This window comes from Trichoplusia ni, chromosome 18 (genome assembly GCF_003590095.1).
Source record: "Trichoplusia ni isolate ovarian cell line Hi5 chromosome 18, tn1, whole genome shotgun sequence".
Taxonomy (NCBI): Eukaryota; Metazoa; Arthropoda; class Insecta; order Lepidoptera; family Noctuidae; genus Trichoplusia; species Trichoplusia ni.
The window spans coordinates 3,917,456-3,936,368 of record NC_039495.1 but is presented as its reverse complement, the minus strand read 5'-3'; the positions used below and the strand labels follow the sequence as shown (position 1 = coordinate 3,936,368).

Sequence of the window (18,913 nt, the reverse complement as noted above, 5' to 3'; positions counted from 1 at the left end):
AGGGTTTGAAGTAGATCAGGATATCACAGTCTGGGGTCAAATGGAGAAGAACTTTCGTCAACAATAAGGTACAAAATAGGCGTTCAACGAAGAGTTGGACCTGCGATACGGAGGGTTAAAACGAAATAGGGTAAAAACAAAAACAACTTAAATGCATGGATAGTAAAATTTCGGACTCCTCGTTAATAGGGCTCAGTTTCTTCCTTTGGCTAAAGAAACCCAAACCAGAATTTTACAAAATAGAATTTGAACTAGATTATTACTGCATTCTATCATTGACGCTAATCCATTCATAGATCTTTCGCAAAAACCGCCTATTAAAGCCTACCAGTTTGCCTAAACCAAGATCTAGCTTTATACTAGGCGTCAGCTAACGTCCGTCATAGTTAGAGTATACTCCTGGCTAAATGAATAGTTTACTTACTTACAGAAAGAGTCATCAATAAATATTTTATATGTCTTGAAAAGAGCTATCGTTTTAGTAGCCAGGCAACGGTATCGATCCAACCAAACCGGACTAGCCGAGAACAGCTATTTGGTGTTTATTAAATATTTAAGGAAAGCGAAGTGGGAATATTAAAGATGGCAGCGATAATAGCTCCTACTGATGATATGGAGATGGAGAAAATCGCTGAAGATGAACTGTCTAAGCTGCAAAGACAGGTCAGTAAATAATGGTACCAGGTTCTTAATAGCTAGGTTGAAATCACTACTTGCAGGTCTAGGTATAAATAAATAAATATTTACTTGACGAAAACAAAAATGGGTAATACCCATACAACAACAAAATTGTCTTCACTTACAAACTTCGAGAAAACTTGGCAATTTCATAATTTATTTTAACAACTTCTTACTAAATTCAACAACCCACTGGATTGGCCGACTCAGAACCGCAACCAATTAAAAGGCTTGCCTTAAGACTTGGGCAAAATCCTTTAATTCTTAACTGCTTAAATACAAGAGGATCTACTTGTACATGATCAACATGATGTGTTACAGTTCAGGGTTATGGAGATAGACCGCGCCAACGTGCTGTCCAGCGTGCAGCCGACCCTCAGGATGCAGAAGAACATTATCAACACGCTGAATGGAGAACTTGAGAAGATTATGATGGAATTAAAGGTTTGTAATATCTACTGATGTTTTTTTTAAACGACTCCCGCAGTCAGCAATTCAATCTTTGTGCCGCGGGGGGTTTAAAAACATACAAATCACATGCACATAGACAACCGTGATGATTCCGGTTTGAGGTTTAAACTGGAATAAATTTGAGAATTATAAGGTACTAATTGGTTTGAACGGAGTAACCTTTCAATTTTTAAAAATTATTATAATCGAACTTGCCGTTGCCTTGTTCTCTTCTTTTAATAGAACAGAAACTTTTGGAAACAAAACTGTTTCAGTAATACTTTAGGTACCGTATCTAAAGTAATACATCAATTTTGCTGTTGTCTCTTTTACATGTAATTTTGGGCTATTCCTCCATGGGGCAGTCCTTAGCAGTACTAGCACAAACCCTTCTTACCATCCATATCATCATAATGGTTACCATCCTTCAAACAATTTGTTATTTTCATTGCAGTTCACAAAAAGCACATCAAACGTTCTAGAAGGTGCCAGAAGCCGAGAGAAGCTGATCAGTCTTCTGAAAGAGCACGAGAAGTTCTCAGCAGAGGTGAAGGACCACAGAGAGACCATCAGAGAGCTGGACTTCTTACTCAAACAAGTGCAGAAGGAGATCAAAGCACTACGGTCGAAGGGTACTGGGTTCGAGATTGTGAGTAGAAACCTACAAAATCTGACATTTAAGAAGTTCACGAACAATTAATATAAACATAAAAACTGGTGAAGTGTGAGTTGGACTTGAGGGTTTCCTATAAACCGGATAAAGATAACTAAATGGGTTGGGTGACAATAAATTAAAGAAAAGTTTCGTTTTTACCCTTGGGGTACGGGACCTTAAAAATATACGTGTAAACTATTAAATTAACTGCTTTCCAAAATTTACGGCTTAAAGTGTTACCTCGTGTGCTCTTGGCTTTCACGAAATAGGCATGCAAGAGTCTTTATCATTTATAGTCGCAGCATAACTTTGGTTGACATTTTAATTACTTTAGCTCCCATTTACAATATAATGTCCACAAATCACATTTTACCAAATTAACCGGTACTATTTTTCTCTTCATGCTAACCCTTTCACCTTTCCGTCTTTTGACGCGACTCCAAAAAAAGAACGTGTAATATTTGTACCATATTTCTCGTCAGGCCTACGCCAACGCGTTAAACAGCCAAACGCTGATCAGTCAATTGGAGAACCGGCTGGACACAGCCATGAAGAAGTTCAACACCGTCAACAGCGAGAACTACTCCATGAGGCTTGAGATAGACCGGCTACTGAGGGACCGGTAAGGACAAACCTTGCTGTACATATATAACAGCGTACCTTAAAACATAAACGGAGTTCAAACTGACGTAAAACGTGTTTATTGCAAAACTGACTTCTGCAAGCTTCAACCAAACAACCATTTCAGCCTGAAATCACACACAGCTCGTGCTCGTCCCGTCGTCCTTTCCTCTGCGACTTCTATCTTGTGAGTCCAGTAGGGGATTCCAGTTCTTATACTATCTTGTATAACATAAGAGTGTTCACGTGCTCCATACCCAGTCGCTACTGACTCTAGTGACCGTCCTTGACTCTCATTCAGTGAAATCTGGACTCCATAGTTCGTCCGTAATTTTTGTAGCAAAATCTTAGCAGTTGTAGCGCTACGTCGGTTTTTTAAATGTATAGCTACGCGATTCTTAAATATAATTAAAAAATATAGAGAAAAACCCGCCATCATCTGTAAATATAACAATGGGCAATAAGGATTTATTATATGTATTTAATTTGACGCTCAAGGTGATTGGCTAATGATAAACATACATTGCATTTGCAATACTAACATGATTTAGAGCGACGGCCCTGATGTGCTAATGTAAAGTTTGGTAATCAACCGCAGATCACGTTGAAATGAGTCATGGGTGCTATAGCCGTTCCTCGCGAGCTCACTTGCTATTAAGTATTAATATAGGTATACTACAAATAAGTTTTTTAAAGCATTCGTCTTACGTTTGAATTGTGAATGAAAAACATAAGAAAGTTCATTCGAAACACACAGTTCATGATGATTATGACTATTATAAGGTCTTAAACTAATTGTTTAAGTTATTTATTTTCTATTTAATACACAATACAAATTATCGGAGCAGTTTTAAGTATACCTGTACTTTTTGTTTAACACGAAAATGTACAAAATACTATATTGGTCTTATCTAACGTCAATGAACAATTGAATGACAACGTTCAATTAGATATGCCTAGTTGTTGACAGAGTTTTTATCGAGCAATTAAGTATTTACATAGTTAACCACAGCTAAGACCAATAACCTCCCTAAATACAAAAAGACTCCCGATTAAGGAATTTAATTCTTATATCGCCGGGTTAAATACACAAAGTCTGAAAACTCTTGTTCTACACGGGAATCGAACCCGAGACAAGTCGCACGCAGTGGGTTTGAAGTGATCTCAAACAGTCTATCTGTGCAGTCAAATAATGTGAGACGATATAGACAATTAAGTATACCATGACCACCACTTCCAGAACTGAAATAATACTATTACTTTAATAGACCTTCAACTTGTTTGGCTGAACGCAACCATTTACGTCACTTTATCAATTCTAAATTTCGTGACGTCACAATACGCGTCCCGTTTTATTCAAAATTGTATTTTCTTGTTACACAAACCGATTGTTTCGATAAGATCGTACAGATAAAGTTAACGCTGGTTATTGTTTATTTAATAACCATAACTTATCCTTTATGTTATGCGAATATTGCATATTGAAATTAAATTATGCGATACGGATTTTATCTTGCTCACTGATCTTGGTAAAAAGATTGAAATTGCAACGAAAATGTGAATTTATAAATGTCTATTTAAAAGAAAAAAATTCCTTGCGTCGCGCGGTTTAGCTAAAATATTCACTTATACATATTGTTAAGCAATTAACACAAGGCTCATACTCGATCACTGTAGAAAAAATCGCCTGTCTATAATACACAAACGAAAAGCAATAAAAATTGAGTACTAACGACTGTACTTAAGTAATAAAAACGCGAGTATCCTCACAGAACTTCGAAAATGACTTCAAATAATAGTTGGATTTCTGTTTGTTTTAAATGTAATTCACTTATTCGAGCAAATTCATCAAAACCTGACTTATTTTAATCTTTCCTATGCCACGACAAAACCTCATGAATAACGAAATACTAAGCTCTTAAGCCCTAAACTACCTGAACTTTGGTTTTCAGCCAATTCTTCAACACGCTATGGAAGAACCAGCTGAAACGGCTGATGGATGGCAAAGCCATGATCATTGAGTTGTTGGAGCAGGCCATCTCCACGTACGACCAGCGCGAAGAGTGGTGCTCCAAGCTCGACGCGCTGAAGGAGAAGGCGGCTATAGACTATAGGAAGCATTGCCTGGTGAGATTATCTTTGGAGTTACCTTTATTTCCCCACTGGCCTATCGCGAGGTGATTTTTCTCCTTACAGAAAAACAAGAAAAGAAAGCTCAACAAAAACGATAAACGAGACAAGACACAGACAGATCATTAGTAGTATTAAGGGAAGTGCAGTAAGAACGGTTCCCCATTCGACATAGATCTTAGTATAATTACCCAAAACTATTAGTCGAACATAATTTTACGCTTTCATCCCAAACTAAGGTCTATGTCTAAGCTACGTCTGTCTATGTCATCGAACATTCTAAATGTTCTTCTGCCTTAATGATACTCTTCTATCTGTTTTTCTGAAGGTAGTCGCTTATACGAGTAGAATGTCGAAGAGTTCCATTGCCTCGCGTCTGTCCTTAGTTACCTAAAATTCTATTCTCACCTCTGGGAATATCAATTATAGATCGCTGCTATGATACATTTGTAGTTGACCAGTTTAACTTCAAAAACATTCATTATATGAGTCACCTCTTGAGATATATAAGATTTGCATTATTAACGTTTATGCTTTATGTTTTAATTCTCATGATGCTCTCATCATGGGAATTAAATTATAAAATAATACACAACACTGAGGGTTACAATGGCGGTCAGGTCAATAATGACGACATCTTTCAGACTACCCATGGATATTGTTAGACTAGTAATTAACTAACAATAAAAAATATATATTTTCCCTAGATTACAAAACATCTCCCTTTGAATTTAATAAAGTACCTACCTAGATTCTCCTCCTTTAAGTGCTTTGGAGAAAATCACATTTACAATAACGAAACAGGTATCTGAGTTCAACACAATCATCATTGGCTAAGCCTTTTCCCAACTATTTTGGGGTCGGCTTCTTTTGAATTTTTTTCTTTCTCTTTATCTATCATGTTTTCTGTCATACTAAGGCGGAATGAAAAGACATATAGACAATCACTTACCTAAGTGCCCATCAGCTTAAGGTTGATTCACAATTTTTCAGGAAGTACGTGAGCTTCAGCGCCAGTTGGACCACAGCCTGAAGCTGGAAGAGTTCCTACGCCACGAAGGGCACGGTGCGGCTGACGGCGGCGGACGCCAAAGCCGAGGCCAAGAAACTGGAGCAGCAGGAAGAGGAGATGAGGATCTACAATAATTACGTGAACATCCTTGATGCTATACGGGTAAGAGCTACTTGTAATGTCTTTTTAAGAAGGCGCCTGTATTTTTAAGCCCCCATCGCAAAAAAGGGGTCATATAATATTTAGGCGTGTTGACAAACGGATAGAGCGATTTCAATTAAGATTGTTTTGTATCAAAGGCGAATTATGTGCAAGTGTTCTTAGATGTTTGATGAAAATCAGTCGAACTATTTGTAAGTTATGGAGGTGCAAGTTTTTAACGTCGGGGCTTTATAATTTTTTGTTTTTGTGAGTGGCTTGTAGTAACTGTCCATCGGGCACGGTGCGCAGTGACCGTATCGGCATATTACGAACCGCACAGACAAGTGGATGCCTAACAGTTCCTCAAAAGTAAACTTCATCATAGGTACCTAATCGGTGAAGGCTCATTAGGAACGATCACATTATGTTACATGATGTTGGCATAAATTATAATCAAACTCGCAAATGCAAAAGCATCATGGTTATTGTATATCGCTTTTTAATACGTAAGAGGCCTTTGGCCTAGCTTTCTAATAAGAACTTTTCTTTTATATAATCTAAATTGAACCTTTTCCCAGGAGTTTGCAGGCGAAGAAGACGTAGACAAGCTGATACAGGAATTCACCCGGCGAGAGGAAGAGAACTACGCCCTCTTCAACTATATCAACGAAGTGTGTACGGAACTCAAGAACTTGAGCGATAACGTCAAGATGCTCAAAGTTAATATTGGTAAGGTTTTCATGAGGCCCCATTTAAATAGTGACGTGCGCGCTAAGTACTAACGGAAAACTCGTTGAATTTGGACTCCCAAAAAACACACCCACTTTAACGAAAAATTAAAAATAAAACACCAAAAGAGTATTTCATAAAAAAACTGTTTTATCCGTCAGAGATATTCCAAAAAAAATCGCGCAAATGTTTATCTCGTAAAAAATGACGGGGATACAGTGAAAATAAAATCTCATGTGACGTCACTTAACAGTACGCTTTACACTAGGAAGTGATATTACCCCTAACATACATTTTTCACCTTAAGTGCCTTGAATCTAGAAAACTTTTTATTATTTTCCACAGAGGAAGAAAACGCCAAACACCAAGCGAAGCTGTACAAGCAGCAGGACAGCATCGAGTCGCTCCGCAGCGCCCTGGAGGAGAAGCGACTTGCCACGGCCAGCGCGCGGGAGACTTGCGAGAAATCCTCGCAAGTGCTGGCCATGCTGCTGCAGCAGATACACGCGCTGGCCGTGTCAGTATACCAGATGAGGACAAGTGTTATAAACATCAAAGGAATTATTCTTTACAGGGAGGATTGTAAAAAAATATAGGCAGGATTCATACGTTCGTATGGACAATGCAAGAGGTATAGTTAGTGGCACGGATCTTGAGCGCTCGACGGAAGAGTGGGGATCGCTTTGCGCATCGTTAAATAAAACGCTAATCAATTGTGCGTACTCGACGTCTTGAGATGCATGCAACTGCAGCAAAGAACGAATTTCAACCAATCACGAGTGAAGGCTATGACGCGATGCACTGCGGGCCAATCACTGCACTTAATCCGCCCCGCGCCTCACTTCACACCGCAAAAGGGACCCAAAAAATGACTTCTGCGCAGGTGAAGGTCAGCGCTCGAGAACCGTGCCGGTAACTATACGAAGGGCAAAGGAAGGAACATGGGTGGGTTTTTGCTAGTGTGTTTTGTTGTGTGTAAGTCTGTCACTGTTACGTGCAACTGAAAGCGGAAGAAGTTATTTGATGATTTCCCATCCAAAAAAAGAATTTGTAATTGAAAATACTGGGTCAAAGCTGATGCTTTGACCCAGTATTGATATGGTAGTATGACGCAGTATCAAACTCCACAAGTATTCACATCATAGGCGTCAGTACGTATTCAATAATGGAAAAGAATCATTTTTTCAACTGCCGGCTTAGGGCATCCTCATTTTAATTTTGTCTGTGCTAGGGGTCATCCAAGTTTTGAGGCCATCCTGGATTCAACACAAAGTACTCTTATTCAGATTCTCAATCCTGAATCTTGTTAGATTTTTCTACCGTTCCTTTGTTTTGTAAAAAAACTTATTCTCACTCCTTATTTTTACTTCACTAGCGCCTCTAGCGGAAAACTCTTGCGCGAATTATCATTGCTAAAAAACTTTAAGGTTTGCTCCATTCTAGATCGTCGGATTGCGACTCGCTGCCTCTGCTGAAGCTGTTAGGCAAACCGTTCGATATAAACGTTACGAACGCGCGCCTTTACATCAAAAGTGTGGAGAAGAAGATCCTCGAAATTGTCGACGTCATCAAACTTGATGAGGTAATGTATCATTTCAAAATTAGATCAACAACAGTCAATTTTTCTTTTAAACAATGATTTATTCCAATTTTGATTGAATAGATATGCATTTTTGTGTCAAAAATTGTTGATATGATTACACAAGAGTTACATCCTATTGCAGGTGCTGGTAGATATTTCTTTAGAAATAAGCCGCATCCTTGTACATTTGTTTTTTTTCTATCTTCATAAATTCTAAATAAATAAATTGTTAAACACATACAGATTGCCATATACTATAAGTACTTTACATGAATGCCCAATCATAGCTTCTAGTTTACATTAAACAACTTCTATAATACGAACACAACTGATATACATAAGAATCTATGAATCCCGGCAGGCCATCCAGCGTCAGTTGGAGTCCAAGGAGCGCACCCCGCCGTCATCACGCCGACGACGCGCTCGAGCGAGAGAAGCTGCACCTTCACACGCCTAAGGAACTTACTATATTCGTTGTTATCATTTTTAAAACCTTATCTTATATTCATCAACATCCTAGCCTCTTCCCAACTCTGTCGGAGTCGGCTTCCAGTCTAACCAAAGTCAGCTAAGTAAAAGTGTTTTACAAGGAGCGACTGCCTATCTGACTTCCTCAACCCAGTTAACTGGCAACACGATACCCCTCGGTCGGAATACCATAATTATTGTCAGTTTCCACGACACTACAAGCTGTCGTCATATAGTTGGGTGTTTTCAATTTGGATGTTACCAGTTAACACGTTAATTGCAAGCTTTTGTTAATGTTAGACGGTATTAACTTTGGTCATACCAGAAGATAAGAAAGAAAACATTAGAAATAGTATCTAAAAAATGTAGAAGCACAATTAATGTATTATGTATTAGTGTGTATATCCGAATAAAGCTAAATTCATGATTCCCAATTTACTTTGATATTACTCTTGCAATGTTGGCTAAGTTTTATAAATTACGATATAATTTGTTATTTACTTGATGTTTATTAATAAAGTTTAGTATGAATAAAACATGATTGTGTTATATATTTTATAAAGTTGACCAGGGTTAAGATTAAAATTAAAATCATTCATCGAAACAATGTTTCATTTATTTTGCCTATTTACACAAATGTGATTAGATCTATATTTACAGTCCTACATTACAAATAATAGCACTACACGTACCTTACTTATATTATTCACAAAAAAAGTATTTGTTCATATGTTCCACTGATTTGGAAGGAAATTACATGATCTGATTTTGAAGTTGGCAGAAAGGCAAAATCGAAAGTGTCTAGATGTAGGAAATTACAAACATACCAGTAACTTTAAAGCAAATTTCTTTACTGTCAGGTTCCACAAAATTGTAACAAGTAACAAAGTAAATCACACTGTATTACCTAAGTAGTAAGGTCCACATCCAACAGGCAGGCAGTCCTTCCAGCGACCAAACATCTACATACTAGTAACAAATAGAATTGTCCTCTATTTGTTACATCACAAAGTTCATATTCCTTTAACCGGCAGCCCCCTTGCTACCACACTGCTGGCGATCATGATATAGCCCGTTGAGCCCCGCGCCTGACAGATAGCTCGCAGCAACGACCGCTCCGGTGTTACTGGCGACTTCTGTTCTACTGATGTGTCTAGATAAATAATATATAATTACTATAGTAAAAAATGACGCGTTAGGCTTAGACGAAGATGATGGGATAGACTTGGCTACTTTAACAATACTGTGTAACCATGGAAAATGCGGTTGAAGAAGAGTGGGGATGCCTAACCCCAGCATGGAATCAGAAGCGGTTAAAAAACGGGTCTAAAAGGATTGTAATTTAGTATCAACTAGACAAATAAGAACGACTGAATGGAACAAACGCAAAAGTAACTCGGCCGTGTTTCTTATTATTTTTTGGAAAAGAGTGAGTTTACTGAAGCATGATCTGGAGTATAATTTATCCTCGGTAGACAATAAGGCGACATGTAAAGCAATTAGAGAGACTACTTGGTTCAGGGGGAATACTGCCACGACTTACAAGTATTGAAAATATTGCGGAAGTGGAAAAGAGATGCCGTTCTACAACGCGTATTGCGCTGTCACGCTTTCACAACAAAATCAAATTGGCTAGTTTTAAAAAAGGCCTGTTTTCCAGGCACTTTTAAAAACGTTATAGTTATGGTAATTGATTCTAGTTTCCAATCTCTGTCAACCATAATAGTATCCCCTATAAAACGTGGTGGTAAAACATCAGGTTTATAATAAGAGATTGTAGTATATATCTTACCTAATACGCCATGACTCCACTTAGCTTTGCCCACGTTAGCCCACGCGACGGGCGCTTCAGAAGGCACGAACAGGGATAACAGCGTACTGATCACTTTGTCCACTTCCAGATCTGTGACTTCCCACAGCATACCCACTACCATGGGGCTGGAAAAGTAGTAAAAAAAGGATTTTAAGGTTTCGTTACAAAAATACTGGAACACTGAATGGCAATTTGCTATGATAAGGTCAATTTTCTTTTGATTTATTGGGTTTCCTAAATGGATATACATATTATTAGGTGGTCAGAAGCGATTGTGGCGGAGCGTAGTGTTATTTTTCATATTGGTTTGGTATTTGTTTTTATTATTATTTGCTGTGGATTTATTCTTAATAAGTGTCGCCTGCTTTCGTCTGAGGTTTTTATATCGGCTTTTTATTGCGGGGGGAAATCCTCATGGACTTTCTACGCCCGGGGAGAGGCAGACGGGTGTGCCGGACTCTTACCGGCTAAAATCCCCCGGCATCTCCTCGCACGTGGACACGCGGGGCCGCGGGGATTCAAAATGAGAGTGCGGGTGTAAGCCTACCCCGGGCACCGCCTCAGGCAATCCGCCTCGGGTCCATGGAATAGTGTGCGGGAGGCTTCCCTAAGTCCCTCACCCCTGGACCCACTCACGGGGGTTGGAAGAGGGCATTTTCCACCCTCTTCCTGCGCCCGGTGCGCTTTCTGCGGCCGGGGAAGGGAGTCGAGATCTCCCTCTCCCGCTCCGCAGTTTCCTTTTGCGTTATCCCGTCCTCGCAGAAGGACACCACCGCGTCCCACGACTCTACGCTTCCGACTATCTTCCGCACTACGGCCGGCAGCGACAGATCGCTTCCACCTTCGTTTGTGAGGACACGGCGCGGCTCCTCCCAAGCAACATACTCGGCGAGTGTGTTGCGTCGTGTCTTCCCGGCAATGGACGCAGTGGTGGCAGCGAGCTTCCGGCCCCCGGCTTTAGTCTGAGGTTTTTTTTATCGTCCTGCCTTAAGGTGTGTGGTGGTTGGTGCCTTATCATAAAAAACTGAGATAGCAAGTGCCACGGGTTCCAAGCTAGAAATGAGTTGGTCCGATGCGAAAGTATGTGAGTGTTTTTCAACCTCTCCATGGTCGAATGTGCCGCAGCCCGCCAGCCGCACAGCGCCCTGTGGGTACTCACCAGCCCGCTATGTGCAGCATGTGGTGCGCGGCGGCGGGCGGCGCTCGCGGCGCGGGCGCGGCCTCCCGCACGGAGCCGCAGCCCGCCAGCCGCACAGCGCCCTGTGGGTACTCACCAGCCCGCTATGTGCAGCATGTGGTGCGCGGCGGCGGGCGGCGCTCGCGGCGCGGGCGCGGCCTCCCGCACGGAGCCGCAGCCCGCCAGCCGCACAGCGCCCTGTGGGTACTCACCAGCCCGCTATGTGCAGCATGTGGTGCGCGGCGGCGGGCGGCGCTCGCGGCGCGGGCGCGGCCTCCCGCACGGAGCCGCAGCCCGCCAGCCGCACAGCGCCCTGTGGGTACTCACCAGCCCGCTATGTGCAGCATGTGGTGCGCGGCGGCGGGCGGCGCTCGCGGCGCGGGCGCGGCCTCCCGCACGGAGCCGCAGCCCGCCAGCCGCACAGCGCCCTGTGGGTACTCACCAGCCCGCTATGTGCAGCATGTGGTGCGCGGCGGCGGGCGGCGCTCGCGGCGCGGGCGCGGCCTCCCGCACGGAGCCGCAGCCCGCCAGCCGCACAGCGCCCTGTGGGTACTCACCAGCCCGCTATGTGCAGCATGTGGTGCGCGGCGGCGGGCGGCGCTCGCGGCGCGGGCGCGGCCTCCCGCACGGAGCCGCAGCCCGCCAGCCGCACAGCGCCCTGTGGGTACTCACCAGCCCGCTATGTGCAGCATGTGGTGCGCGGCGGCGGGCGGCGCTCGCGGCGCGGGCGCGGCCTCCCGCACGGAGCCGCAGCCCGCCAGCCGCACAGCGCCCTGTGGGTACTCACCAGCCCGCTATGTGCAGCATGTGGTGCGCGGCGGCGGGCGGCGCTCGCGGCGCGGGCGCGGCCTCCCGCACGGAGCCGCAGCCCGCCAGCCGCACAGCGCCCTGTGGGTACTCACCAGCCCGCTATGTGCAGCATGTGGTGCGCGGCGGCGGGCGGCGCTCGCGGCGCGGGCGCGGCCTCCCGCACAGACCCGCAGCCCGCCAGTACGCACAGCGCGCCGCCCCTCGCTCGCTCCACTCCGCCGGCGCCCAGCTGGCAGCCGTCACCGTGCCCGCAGTACCTGCGACACCACTATCACAGTTAACGTATCTAAACAGTATAGCAACTACAAACTTTACTATAAAAACGGAACACTCACACATACGTTCGCGTCTACAAAACATACGAACAGACGCGCGCGTGCCAACAAAATCGCACACACGCACGCACACACACACACACACGCACGCACACACACACACACGCGTACACACGCGCACTCACACACACACGCACACACACACACACACACGCATACACACACACGCATACACACGCCCGCACGCCCGCACACACACTCACTCACATACCAACCTATAACGTATCAGACTACTAAGCCCCACACAAACTAGGTCAACTTACAAGAATATATCAGCCTGCGTGAGATGCGATATGAAGTCGTTAGGCGAGGGCAGTTCGCCCACGTGGCCGCTCCACGCAGGACACCAGTACTGCACGAACGAGGTCATTCTGTTCTCCATGCGGTCCAAGTTCTTCTCTATAACATTATATAACCACACATTATGGCCTGGCCTTCTTTCAACTATATTGGACGCTAACGTTTTGGGGTGATAATCATTGTACAAACTAGATGGCGCTGTGGGCGTCGCGTTAACAGTGTAATTTGCAGTAAAATGAGCAAACATGGCGCGTTTGCTCATTTTACTGCAAATGAGTAAAACAAAACGCTAAGGAGGGCGCATATTTGCGATAAAGAATTGAGTATTTATGACCTATCCGTTTTTTTCAATGGATTTCGAGACGAGATCGGCAAATTGAAATACAGATTCAAACTCAATCGAAGGATTTAGTAAAATCTGGAGCAATAGGCAACTTAAATTCACGATTGAATATTGTAAGCGCTGTTAAACAATATTACGCCGCCGAGCCGCAAAAGTATCATGGCCAGCAAAGTTTTACAACTCGAAAAATATTTTCCGCGTCGGTCAAATAATATTTTAATTAAATAAAAAGAGTACCAAGTTAACACTTACCTGGATTTATAACATATCTTCCAACATCACATTTCGCATTGAAGTATCCATCACAAATTTTCTTCTCGTGTATTTTATACAGGTAGTACAGAAAGTGTATGTTTTCCATGCGCGATACAGGGTGTTGGTTCAGTATGGGTAAAGTCTCCCAAGGGAATGTGTCTAGCATCTGAAAACGAGTGACTTATTTGAAAACTACAGAGTGATGATAAGAAATTAAAATAAAGAGATAATTTGGTTTAAGCTTCTTTAGGAAAACATATTCAACAACTGTTTAGTCACATTATAGTTGACAGTGTTTTATTAAATACAATTTATATTTAATTGATCGGTATTAATAAAATAAGTAAATGTAGCCAGGAGTGCAAGTTATCAAATAGTAAATACACAAATCTCGGCCCGTGTATTGTAAAGAAACGGAACGCTCGATTGAGCATTGCCCTAGTCTTGGTTGTAACAAAACAAAATGAAATCTGTTAATTTAAAATGGGCAAAAAACGTCAAACCCTGGAAAGTGCTCAGCTTCTTGAATATATACAATGAACTTTGCTGCTACAGAAATAAGGTTGAGAACTAACCTCATCTACAATAAGTATAACAGGATGCCTTTTAGCCTTTTTCAATTCATCATTATCCTTAATTTGCATCACAGCTTGAGAAAACGCCCTTATACCATCGACTAAGCTAAAATGATGTAACTTCTCAAAACTTTTTGACAAGCATTTCAAACACAACTCATTTAAAAACTTAAACTCTTTGGTGCAACTTCCGCATTCCGGGTTTAAAACTTGTCTCACATCTTCTGAATTGCCATACTCAGTTAATATCCTTCTGATACAAGTTTTTATTTGTTGCGATTGCAACACTGGACAACTTTCTATTAGATTGTAGAGTAGGACTCTTTGTTTTTGAGTGAGCCGGATGAATCTGTAAATAATTTATGAATGATAGATACTTTAAGTAGCTGGACAAAAAGCCTACATTGTTAATATACAGGGTCTTAAGATTTACTGTTTTCTATAATAGGGATGATGACAATTTTTTTTGCAGTGTCCGTCTTGTAGTTTTTTGTATAATAATGGAGACGTATTTTTTAATTGGTCCCGCAAACATAAATTGACCAAATTACAGTGAATGAAACTTACGCGTGACGTCACGATTGAGTATAAATTTTACTCTATCGTTACGTCACAAGCAGCCTCTCCTAAACTTTAAAGGAGTTAATCTTTGTCAATTCTAGTTTTTCTGAAAAAGGAAAAAATACGTGTCTCATACTTTTCAATTATGTAACTGAGGGACTAATGAGATTTTTTCTCTTTATACCCAGTCATCATCTCTATTAGACAAATTTTACAAATTAAATACAAAATACTGATAGGATATACATTTTTTGATTTACAAAAACTAATAAATAGTGAGCCATTCCATATTAATTTAGTCCTAGAATTATAATTAAGAGATAAATTAGTTTAGTTAAAGAGAAATTGAATGTCACCATGATCATTCATTATATTTACTTTTCATTAAATATATGGAAACCAAGTTTCAACTTTTACCTTTCTTATTCCTGTTTAAAGCAGCATGTTTAAAAGAAAGATAAAATCATACAATGAAATGACATACATAGTAGATTACTATAAAAAATGGAAAATAAGTATGTTTCAGTAACATATGTTCTGTGAAAGATGGAATATATAAGAGCTTACCCCCAGTCTGAGATGGTGGTGTCAACTAATTTAATGACTTTCTCCTTCAAAGTCTTGTCTATCAGCTTGCCGGTTAGCAAACAACCCCACCCGCCGAGCCACTCCTTATCCATCACGTTTATTACACTCTAAAATAAGTAATGTTATTAGAGAAATCTTTTAAAGGGAATAGGAGAATGTCTACACGATTGGTGGATAAAAGTGTTGTAGTTGAAAAAGCGAGACGGCATCCTAAATGGGGTACAGTGGCGTGTTGCTTTCGTTTCGGCAGGGGACTCTTGTACATCTACCTCCTTAGACCTCCTAGGGAGACCGTCGGCAGAGGGGACTGACGGGTGCTTTTCGCGTTCTTCAAAACCTGCCAGGCGTTATACCAACTTTATTAACCAACAATCTTCTACAAACCATTTCTTTATCAACTTGTAGTCTTACTGGTATCACTGCAATACTGCTAAAGTTTCTTTGTTGTTTTTTAAAAACGACTCCCGCATTAAGGAATTTAATTCTTGTGTCGCGGAGGGTTTGACAAACATTCAAGTCACGTACACAAAGACACCCAGACTCAGGAAAAGCATTGATGTATCACACACACACACAAATGCTTGTCCTACGCGGGGATCAAACCCGCGACAAGAGGCGCTTATTGGGTTTGGCGTGGTGACGTCAACCACTCGGCTATCCGCTGCAGTCATAGCTTTGCATAACTCAGGAACAAACAAATTTACCTTCATACGAAGATCAATATCCTCCCGCCGGCTCCAGTAGTTCTGTACTAAGCGCTTATTGTTCAAGAACTGTGCGTTATCAATCGTTTTGTAGTTCTCGTCCAACAGGGAGTACAGCTCAGTGAACAGTGGCTTTTCTCCTTCTAAAATGCAATTTATAAATGCGAAAAGGTCAAAGACAGACGGACCACATTTCAGTCTGTCTGTCTATAGCAGTCGCGTCGACTGCTCTTGAACTGCAAGTTGCGTGTAGATTGCAGGTAAAGTGCGGTCTATCTGTCTAAATCCTGAGTATTTTTCTCTTCATAGAGCTTAGGAATAAACAGGGCAGTAGCAGAAGCAAAAGGGATGGCAAGACGAAATGGACGCCTTTCTTTGGATTTTACAGTGCTGGCTAAATCAAGTATAATTATTACTGAAATATTTATAAACGGTAATTTGATCATCATCTTTTGATCAACATTTATTAACTGGTGATTAAAGTCGCTGCACAAAACTATGTACGTGACAGTGACATTCATATGTATATGGATAAAAAGACTTTCGAAAAAACGAGACAACACATTATTTGGCGTAGAGCGGCATCTATCTTCCACAACCCCAACAGCCTTAATTATAGAAGTTTTGTAGGTTCCTGTACATTGACATTTTAATAAGAACTTATTGCTAAGAAAATTGCACCTAGAGTCATTGCTGCAAACTTGAAAATGCCTGGAAAACAGTCTTCTTGCAATTATAACTTTTGATTTTAGATTGTATACCTTTTGTAATATTAGCAGGTATATGCACAGTGATGGGTGGTATCACGCTGTCATCCTGGTAGTCGTTGGTGTATGTGCAAAGGAATAAAGAGGTCACATCCGTCCGATACTCATTCAATGGCTTCAAGTTTTCATTAGGGTTGTATGGTACAGTCAGTTGTACCACTGTCCATTCTGAAAATGAAGTTTTGTTAATTACTAGGACATGATCAAAGCTCGATTTTTTTGACAGATAATTTCTTAACTATCTGAGGTGAAAACTATTTCTTTCAGGGGGATAAAACATTTTTGTATTTTCTTATTCAAAATGTATCCAAATTAGGCTAGGAACACACTGTAAATGGACAATAGTCAGTAAAATAATAACCAACTGCAACTTTTGGGTTTTAAAATAAAATTAATCACTAGGCAGTCCGAAACAATTTCAAGACCAATATTTAAGTAAGGTTTTGAGACATGTATGGTATGTTTATTTAGTAATATTAATTTAGAAATTCCTCAACGAAATTTCATCTAAGTTTTTCTGTGTTACATTTAATACTTTCTACAATAATTATGTGTCACTTAAACCTTACCTTTAGGAAATTCTTTCAGTATCTTCTGAAAGTTGTCAACATTATTCTCTTTAGAGAATTTCAGGTATGTCCTATAGAACGGCTCCTCATCCTTGATTGAGAACTTTTCTAGATCTCTGCTGATATCTGTGCCATCTGACAACAAGTTTAAAAGCTTTGCTTCTGTTTTTGGTCTGTAAGATATAAAGATAACAATTTGCTTTGAATTATGTATTTATGTGAATGGTCATTGTTGCAATATTGTGATGTGTATGTGATTATTGTACCGTTTTCATACCAGAAAGTGGTTCAATATCTCATAATATTGATATTGATCATAATTCATGAAAAATGATTTATTGGTTATAGATGTTTAATGTAGGATTAGCCATATCACAACGGAGTCAAGTACCAATGAGACTTTTTAAAAGTTATTTGTTCTGTCTTGATTATTCTAAGACGCCATTGGCAAATGAAGAGTTCATTTTGAGGAAACCTGGATTCCAAATATTGGTATGTGAAATTGCAAAACTGCAGTGAGCAAGCTCAAACCTTCTGTGTGGGAAGAGGTTCAGCAGTGGGACGTTTATCATTATTAATACTTTTATTGATGGCGCTATCATAAACTACGAGTCAATTTTCATAATGCCAAAAGACTATTATACTTCCCTTTTTCTAGAAGGGCTGATAACATTTTCTATAAAGTATCTTTTGGGTACTCATAGTCTCATAATAGAAAGAAAAAAATATACTTACACAGGATGTGCATCAACCAAATCCTGCACAGGCTTTATGTAGCTTTTGATTTTGTACAGTTTATCAGCTGAAAGACAAGACAGGATGTAGTAATCAAGTACTTGAGAAATTAATTAGCAGGAATGGATACATGATGATTCACATTTGTGACAAGACCACTGTATAGTTGAGTATTACACAACCAGAATGATACATTCAAGTGCCTAGCGCCTGGACTTCCGATTGTGGCACCAAGTATTCATCATTGTTAAGTTCTTTACTCATGAGATGTAAAATAAAGAATATTCTATCTATCTATCTATAGAGTATAAATAGATATAGCTACGAACCAGCAGACTTAGACTGCTCATCTCTGTACACTGCCATGGCCCTCAAAGAGGCTGCTGATGCCTCACTCAAATGGAATGCACAGCCGACGTCATCGTTCACCGCCAGACATTCTTCAGCCATAAGTTTCCTACCGCCTAAAAAGGCAGAATAATAAATAGTTTACACATTATTCATAACAAAACAAAGATTTATAAGGCAAGTGACATTTAAATATTCTGCTTATTTATTATCTTAAAACAAAGAACTAATGATTTATTTTACCCAGAATAAAGTAGTATGATATAAGGCAGAGTTTACTTTATTTAAGTTTTATTTATTAATTTCGAGATGTAAAACTTACTCTGGTAGTTAGGTCCGTTAGGTGTAGGAGGCGCTTCATAAACATATTTGTTTAGTATGTTCTTGAATAGAGGCTTTGTAAAGTTAATCTCATTTGTAAACACATCGAAATCCTCCATAGTTATTCACAATCTTGGTAAAATTGTTAATAAAACTATCATGAATGAAATTGGTATTCAAAATTTCATTTCAAATCTGACACTTCAATTAAGCATAGATGTTTTAGAAACGTAGTATTGAAGCAAA

General features: G+C 40.6%; 2 protein-coding genes across 2 annotated transcripts; one reads left to right on the top strand and one right to left on the bottom strand.

The window, feature by feature from the left end:
- The first annotated feature begins 582 nt into the window (after positions 1 to 582).
- Positions 583 to 8,793, top strand: LOC113503125 (coiled-coil domain-containing protein 63-like). The gene is given in 11 exon segments (XM_026884945.1): positions 583 to 663; positions 1,000 to 1,122; positions 1,583 to 1,777; positions 2,266 to 2,405; positions 4,357 to 4,531; positions 5,528 to 5,587; positions 5,589 to 5,708; positions 6,266 to 6,416; positions 6,762 to 6,933; positions 7,860 to 7,998; positions 8,360 to 8,793. Coding segments are annotated over 11 exon segments (1,452 nt in total). The 3' UTR covers positions 8,456 to 8,793.
- A 267-nt stretch (positions 8,794 to 9,060) lies between these two features.
- LOC113502987 (separin-like) lies at positions 9,061 to 18,855 on the bottom strand. Its single transcript, XM_026884768.1, has 13 exons — positions 18,669 to 18,855; positions 18,328 to 18,462; positions 17,999 to 18,065; positions 17,264 to 17,436; positions 16,689 to 16,862; positions 15,928 to 16,070; positions 15,203 to 15,330; positions 14,075 to 14,423; positions 13,497 to 13,665; positions 12,865 to 13,000; positions 12,359 to 12,523; positions 10,259 to 10,404; positions 9,061 to 9,619 (listed from the first exon to the last, which is right to left on the bottom strand). The coding sequence occupies exons 1-13, from the start codon at positions 18,784 to 18,786 to the stop codon at positions 9,480 to 9,482; spliced, it is 2,043 nt and encodes a 680-aa protein (XP_026740569.1). The 5' UTR covers positions 18,787 to 18,855; the 3' UTR covers positions 9,061 to 9,479.
- Positions 18,856 to 18,913: the final 58 nt, after the last annotated feature.

What these genes read in the sequence shown, in the direction of transcription:
- LOC113502987 (XM_026884768.1), bottom strand. Translation starts at nt 18,786, where the DNA reads ATGGAGGATTTCGATGTGTTTACAAATGAGATTAACTTTACAAAGCCT. An exon ending in ACCTGCTAATATTACAAAAG is followed by an intron (nt 16,071 to 16,688) that starts GTATACAATCTA and finishes ATTGCATTTTAG; the next exon opens with AAGGAGAAAAGCCACTGTTC. An exon ending in ACGCAGGCTGATATATTCTT is followed by an intron (nt 12,524 to 12,864) that starts GTAAGTTGACCT and finishes GTGGTGTCGCAG; the next exon opens with GTACTGCGGGCACGGTGACG.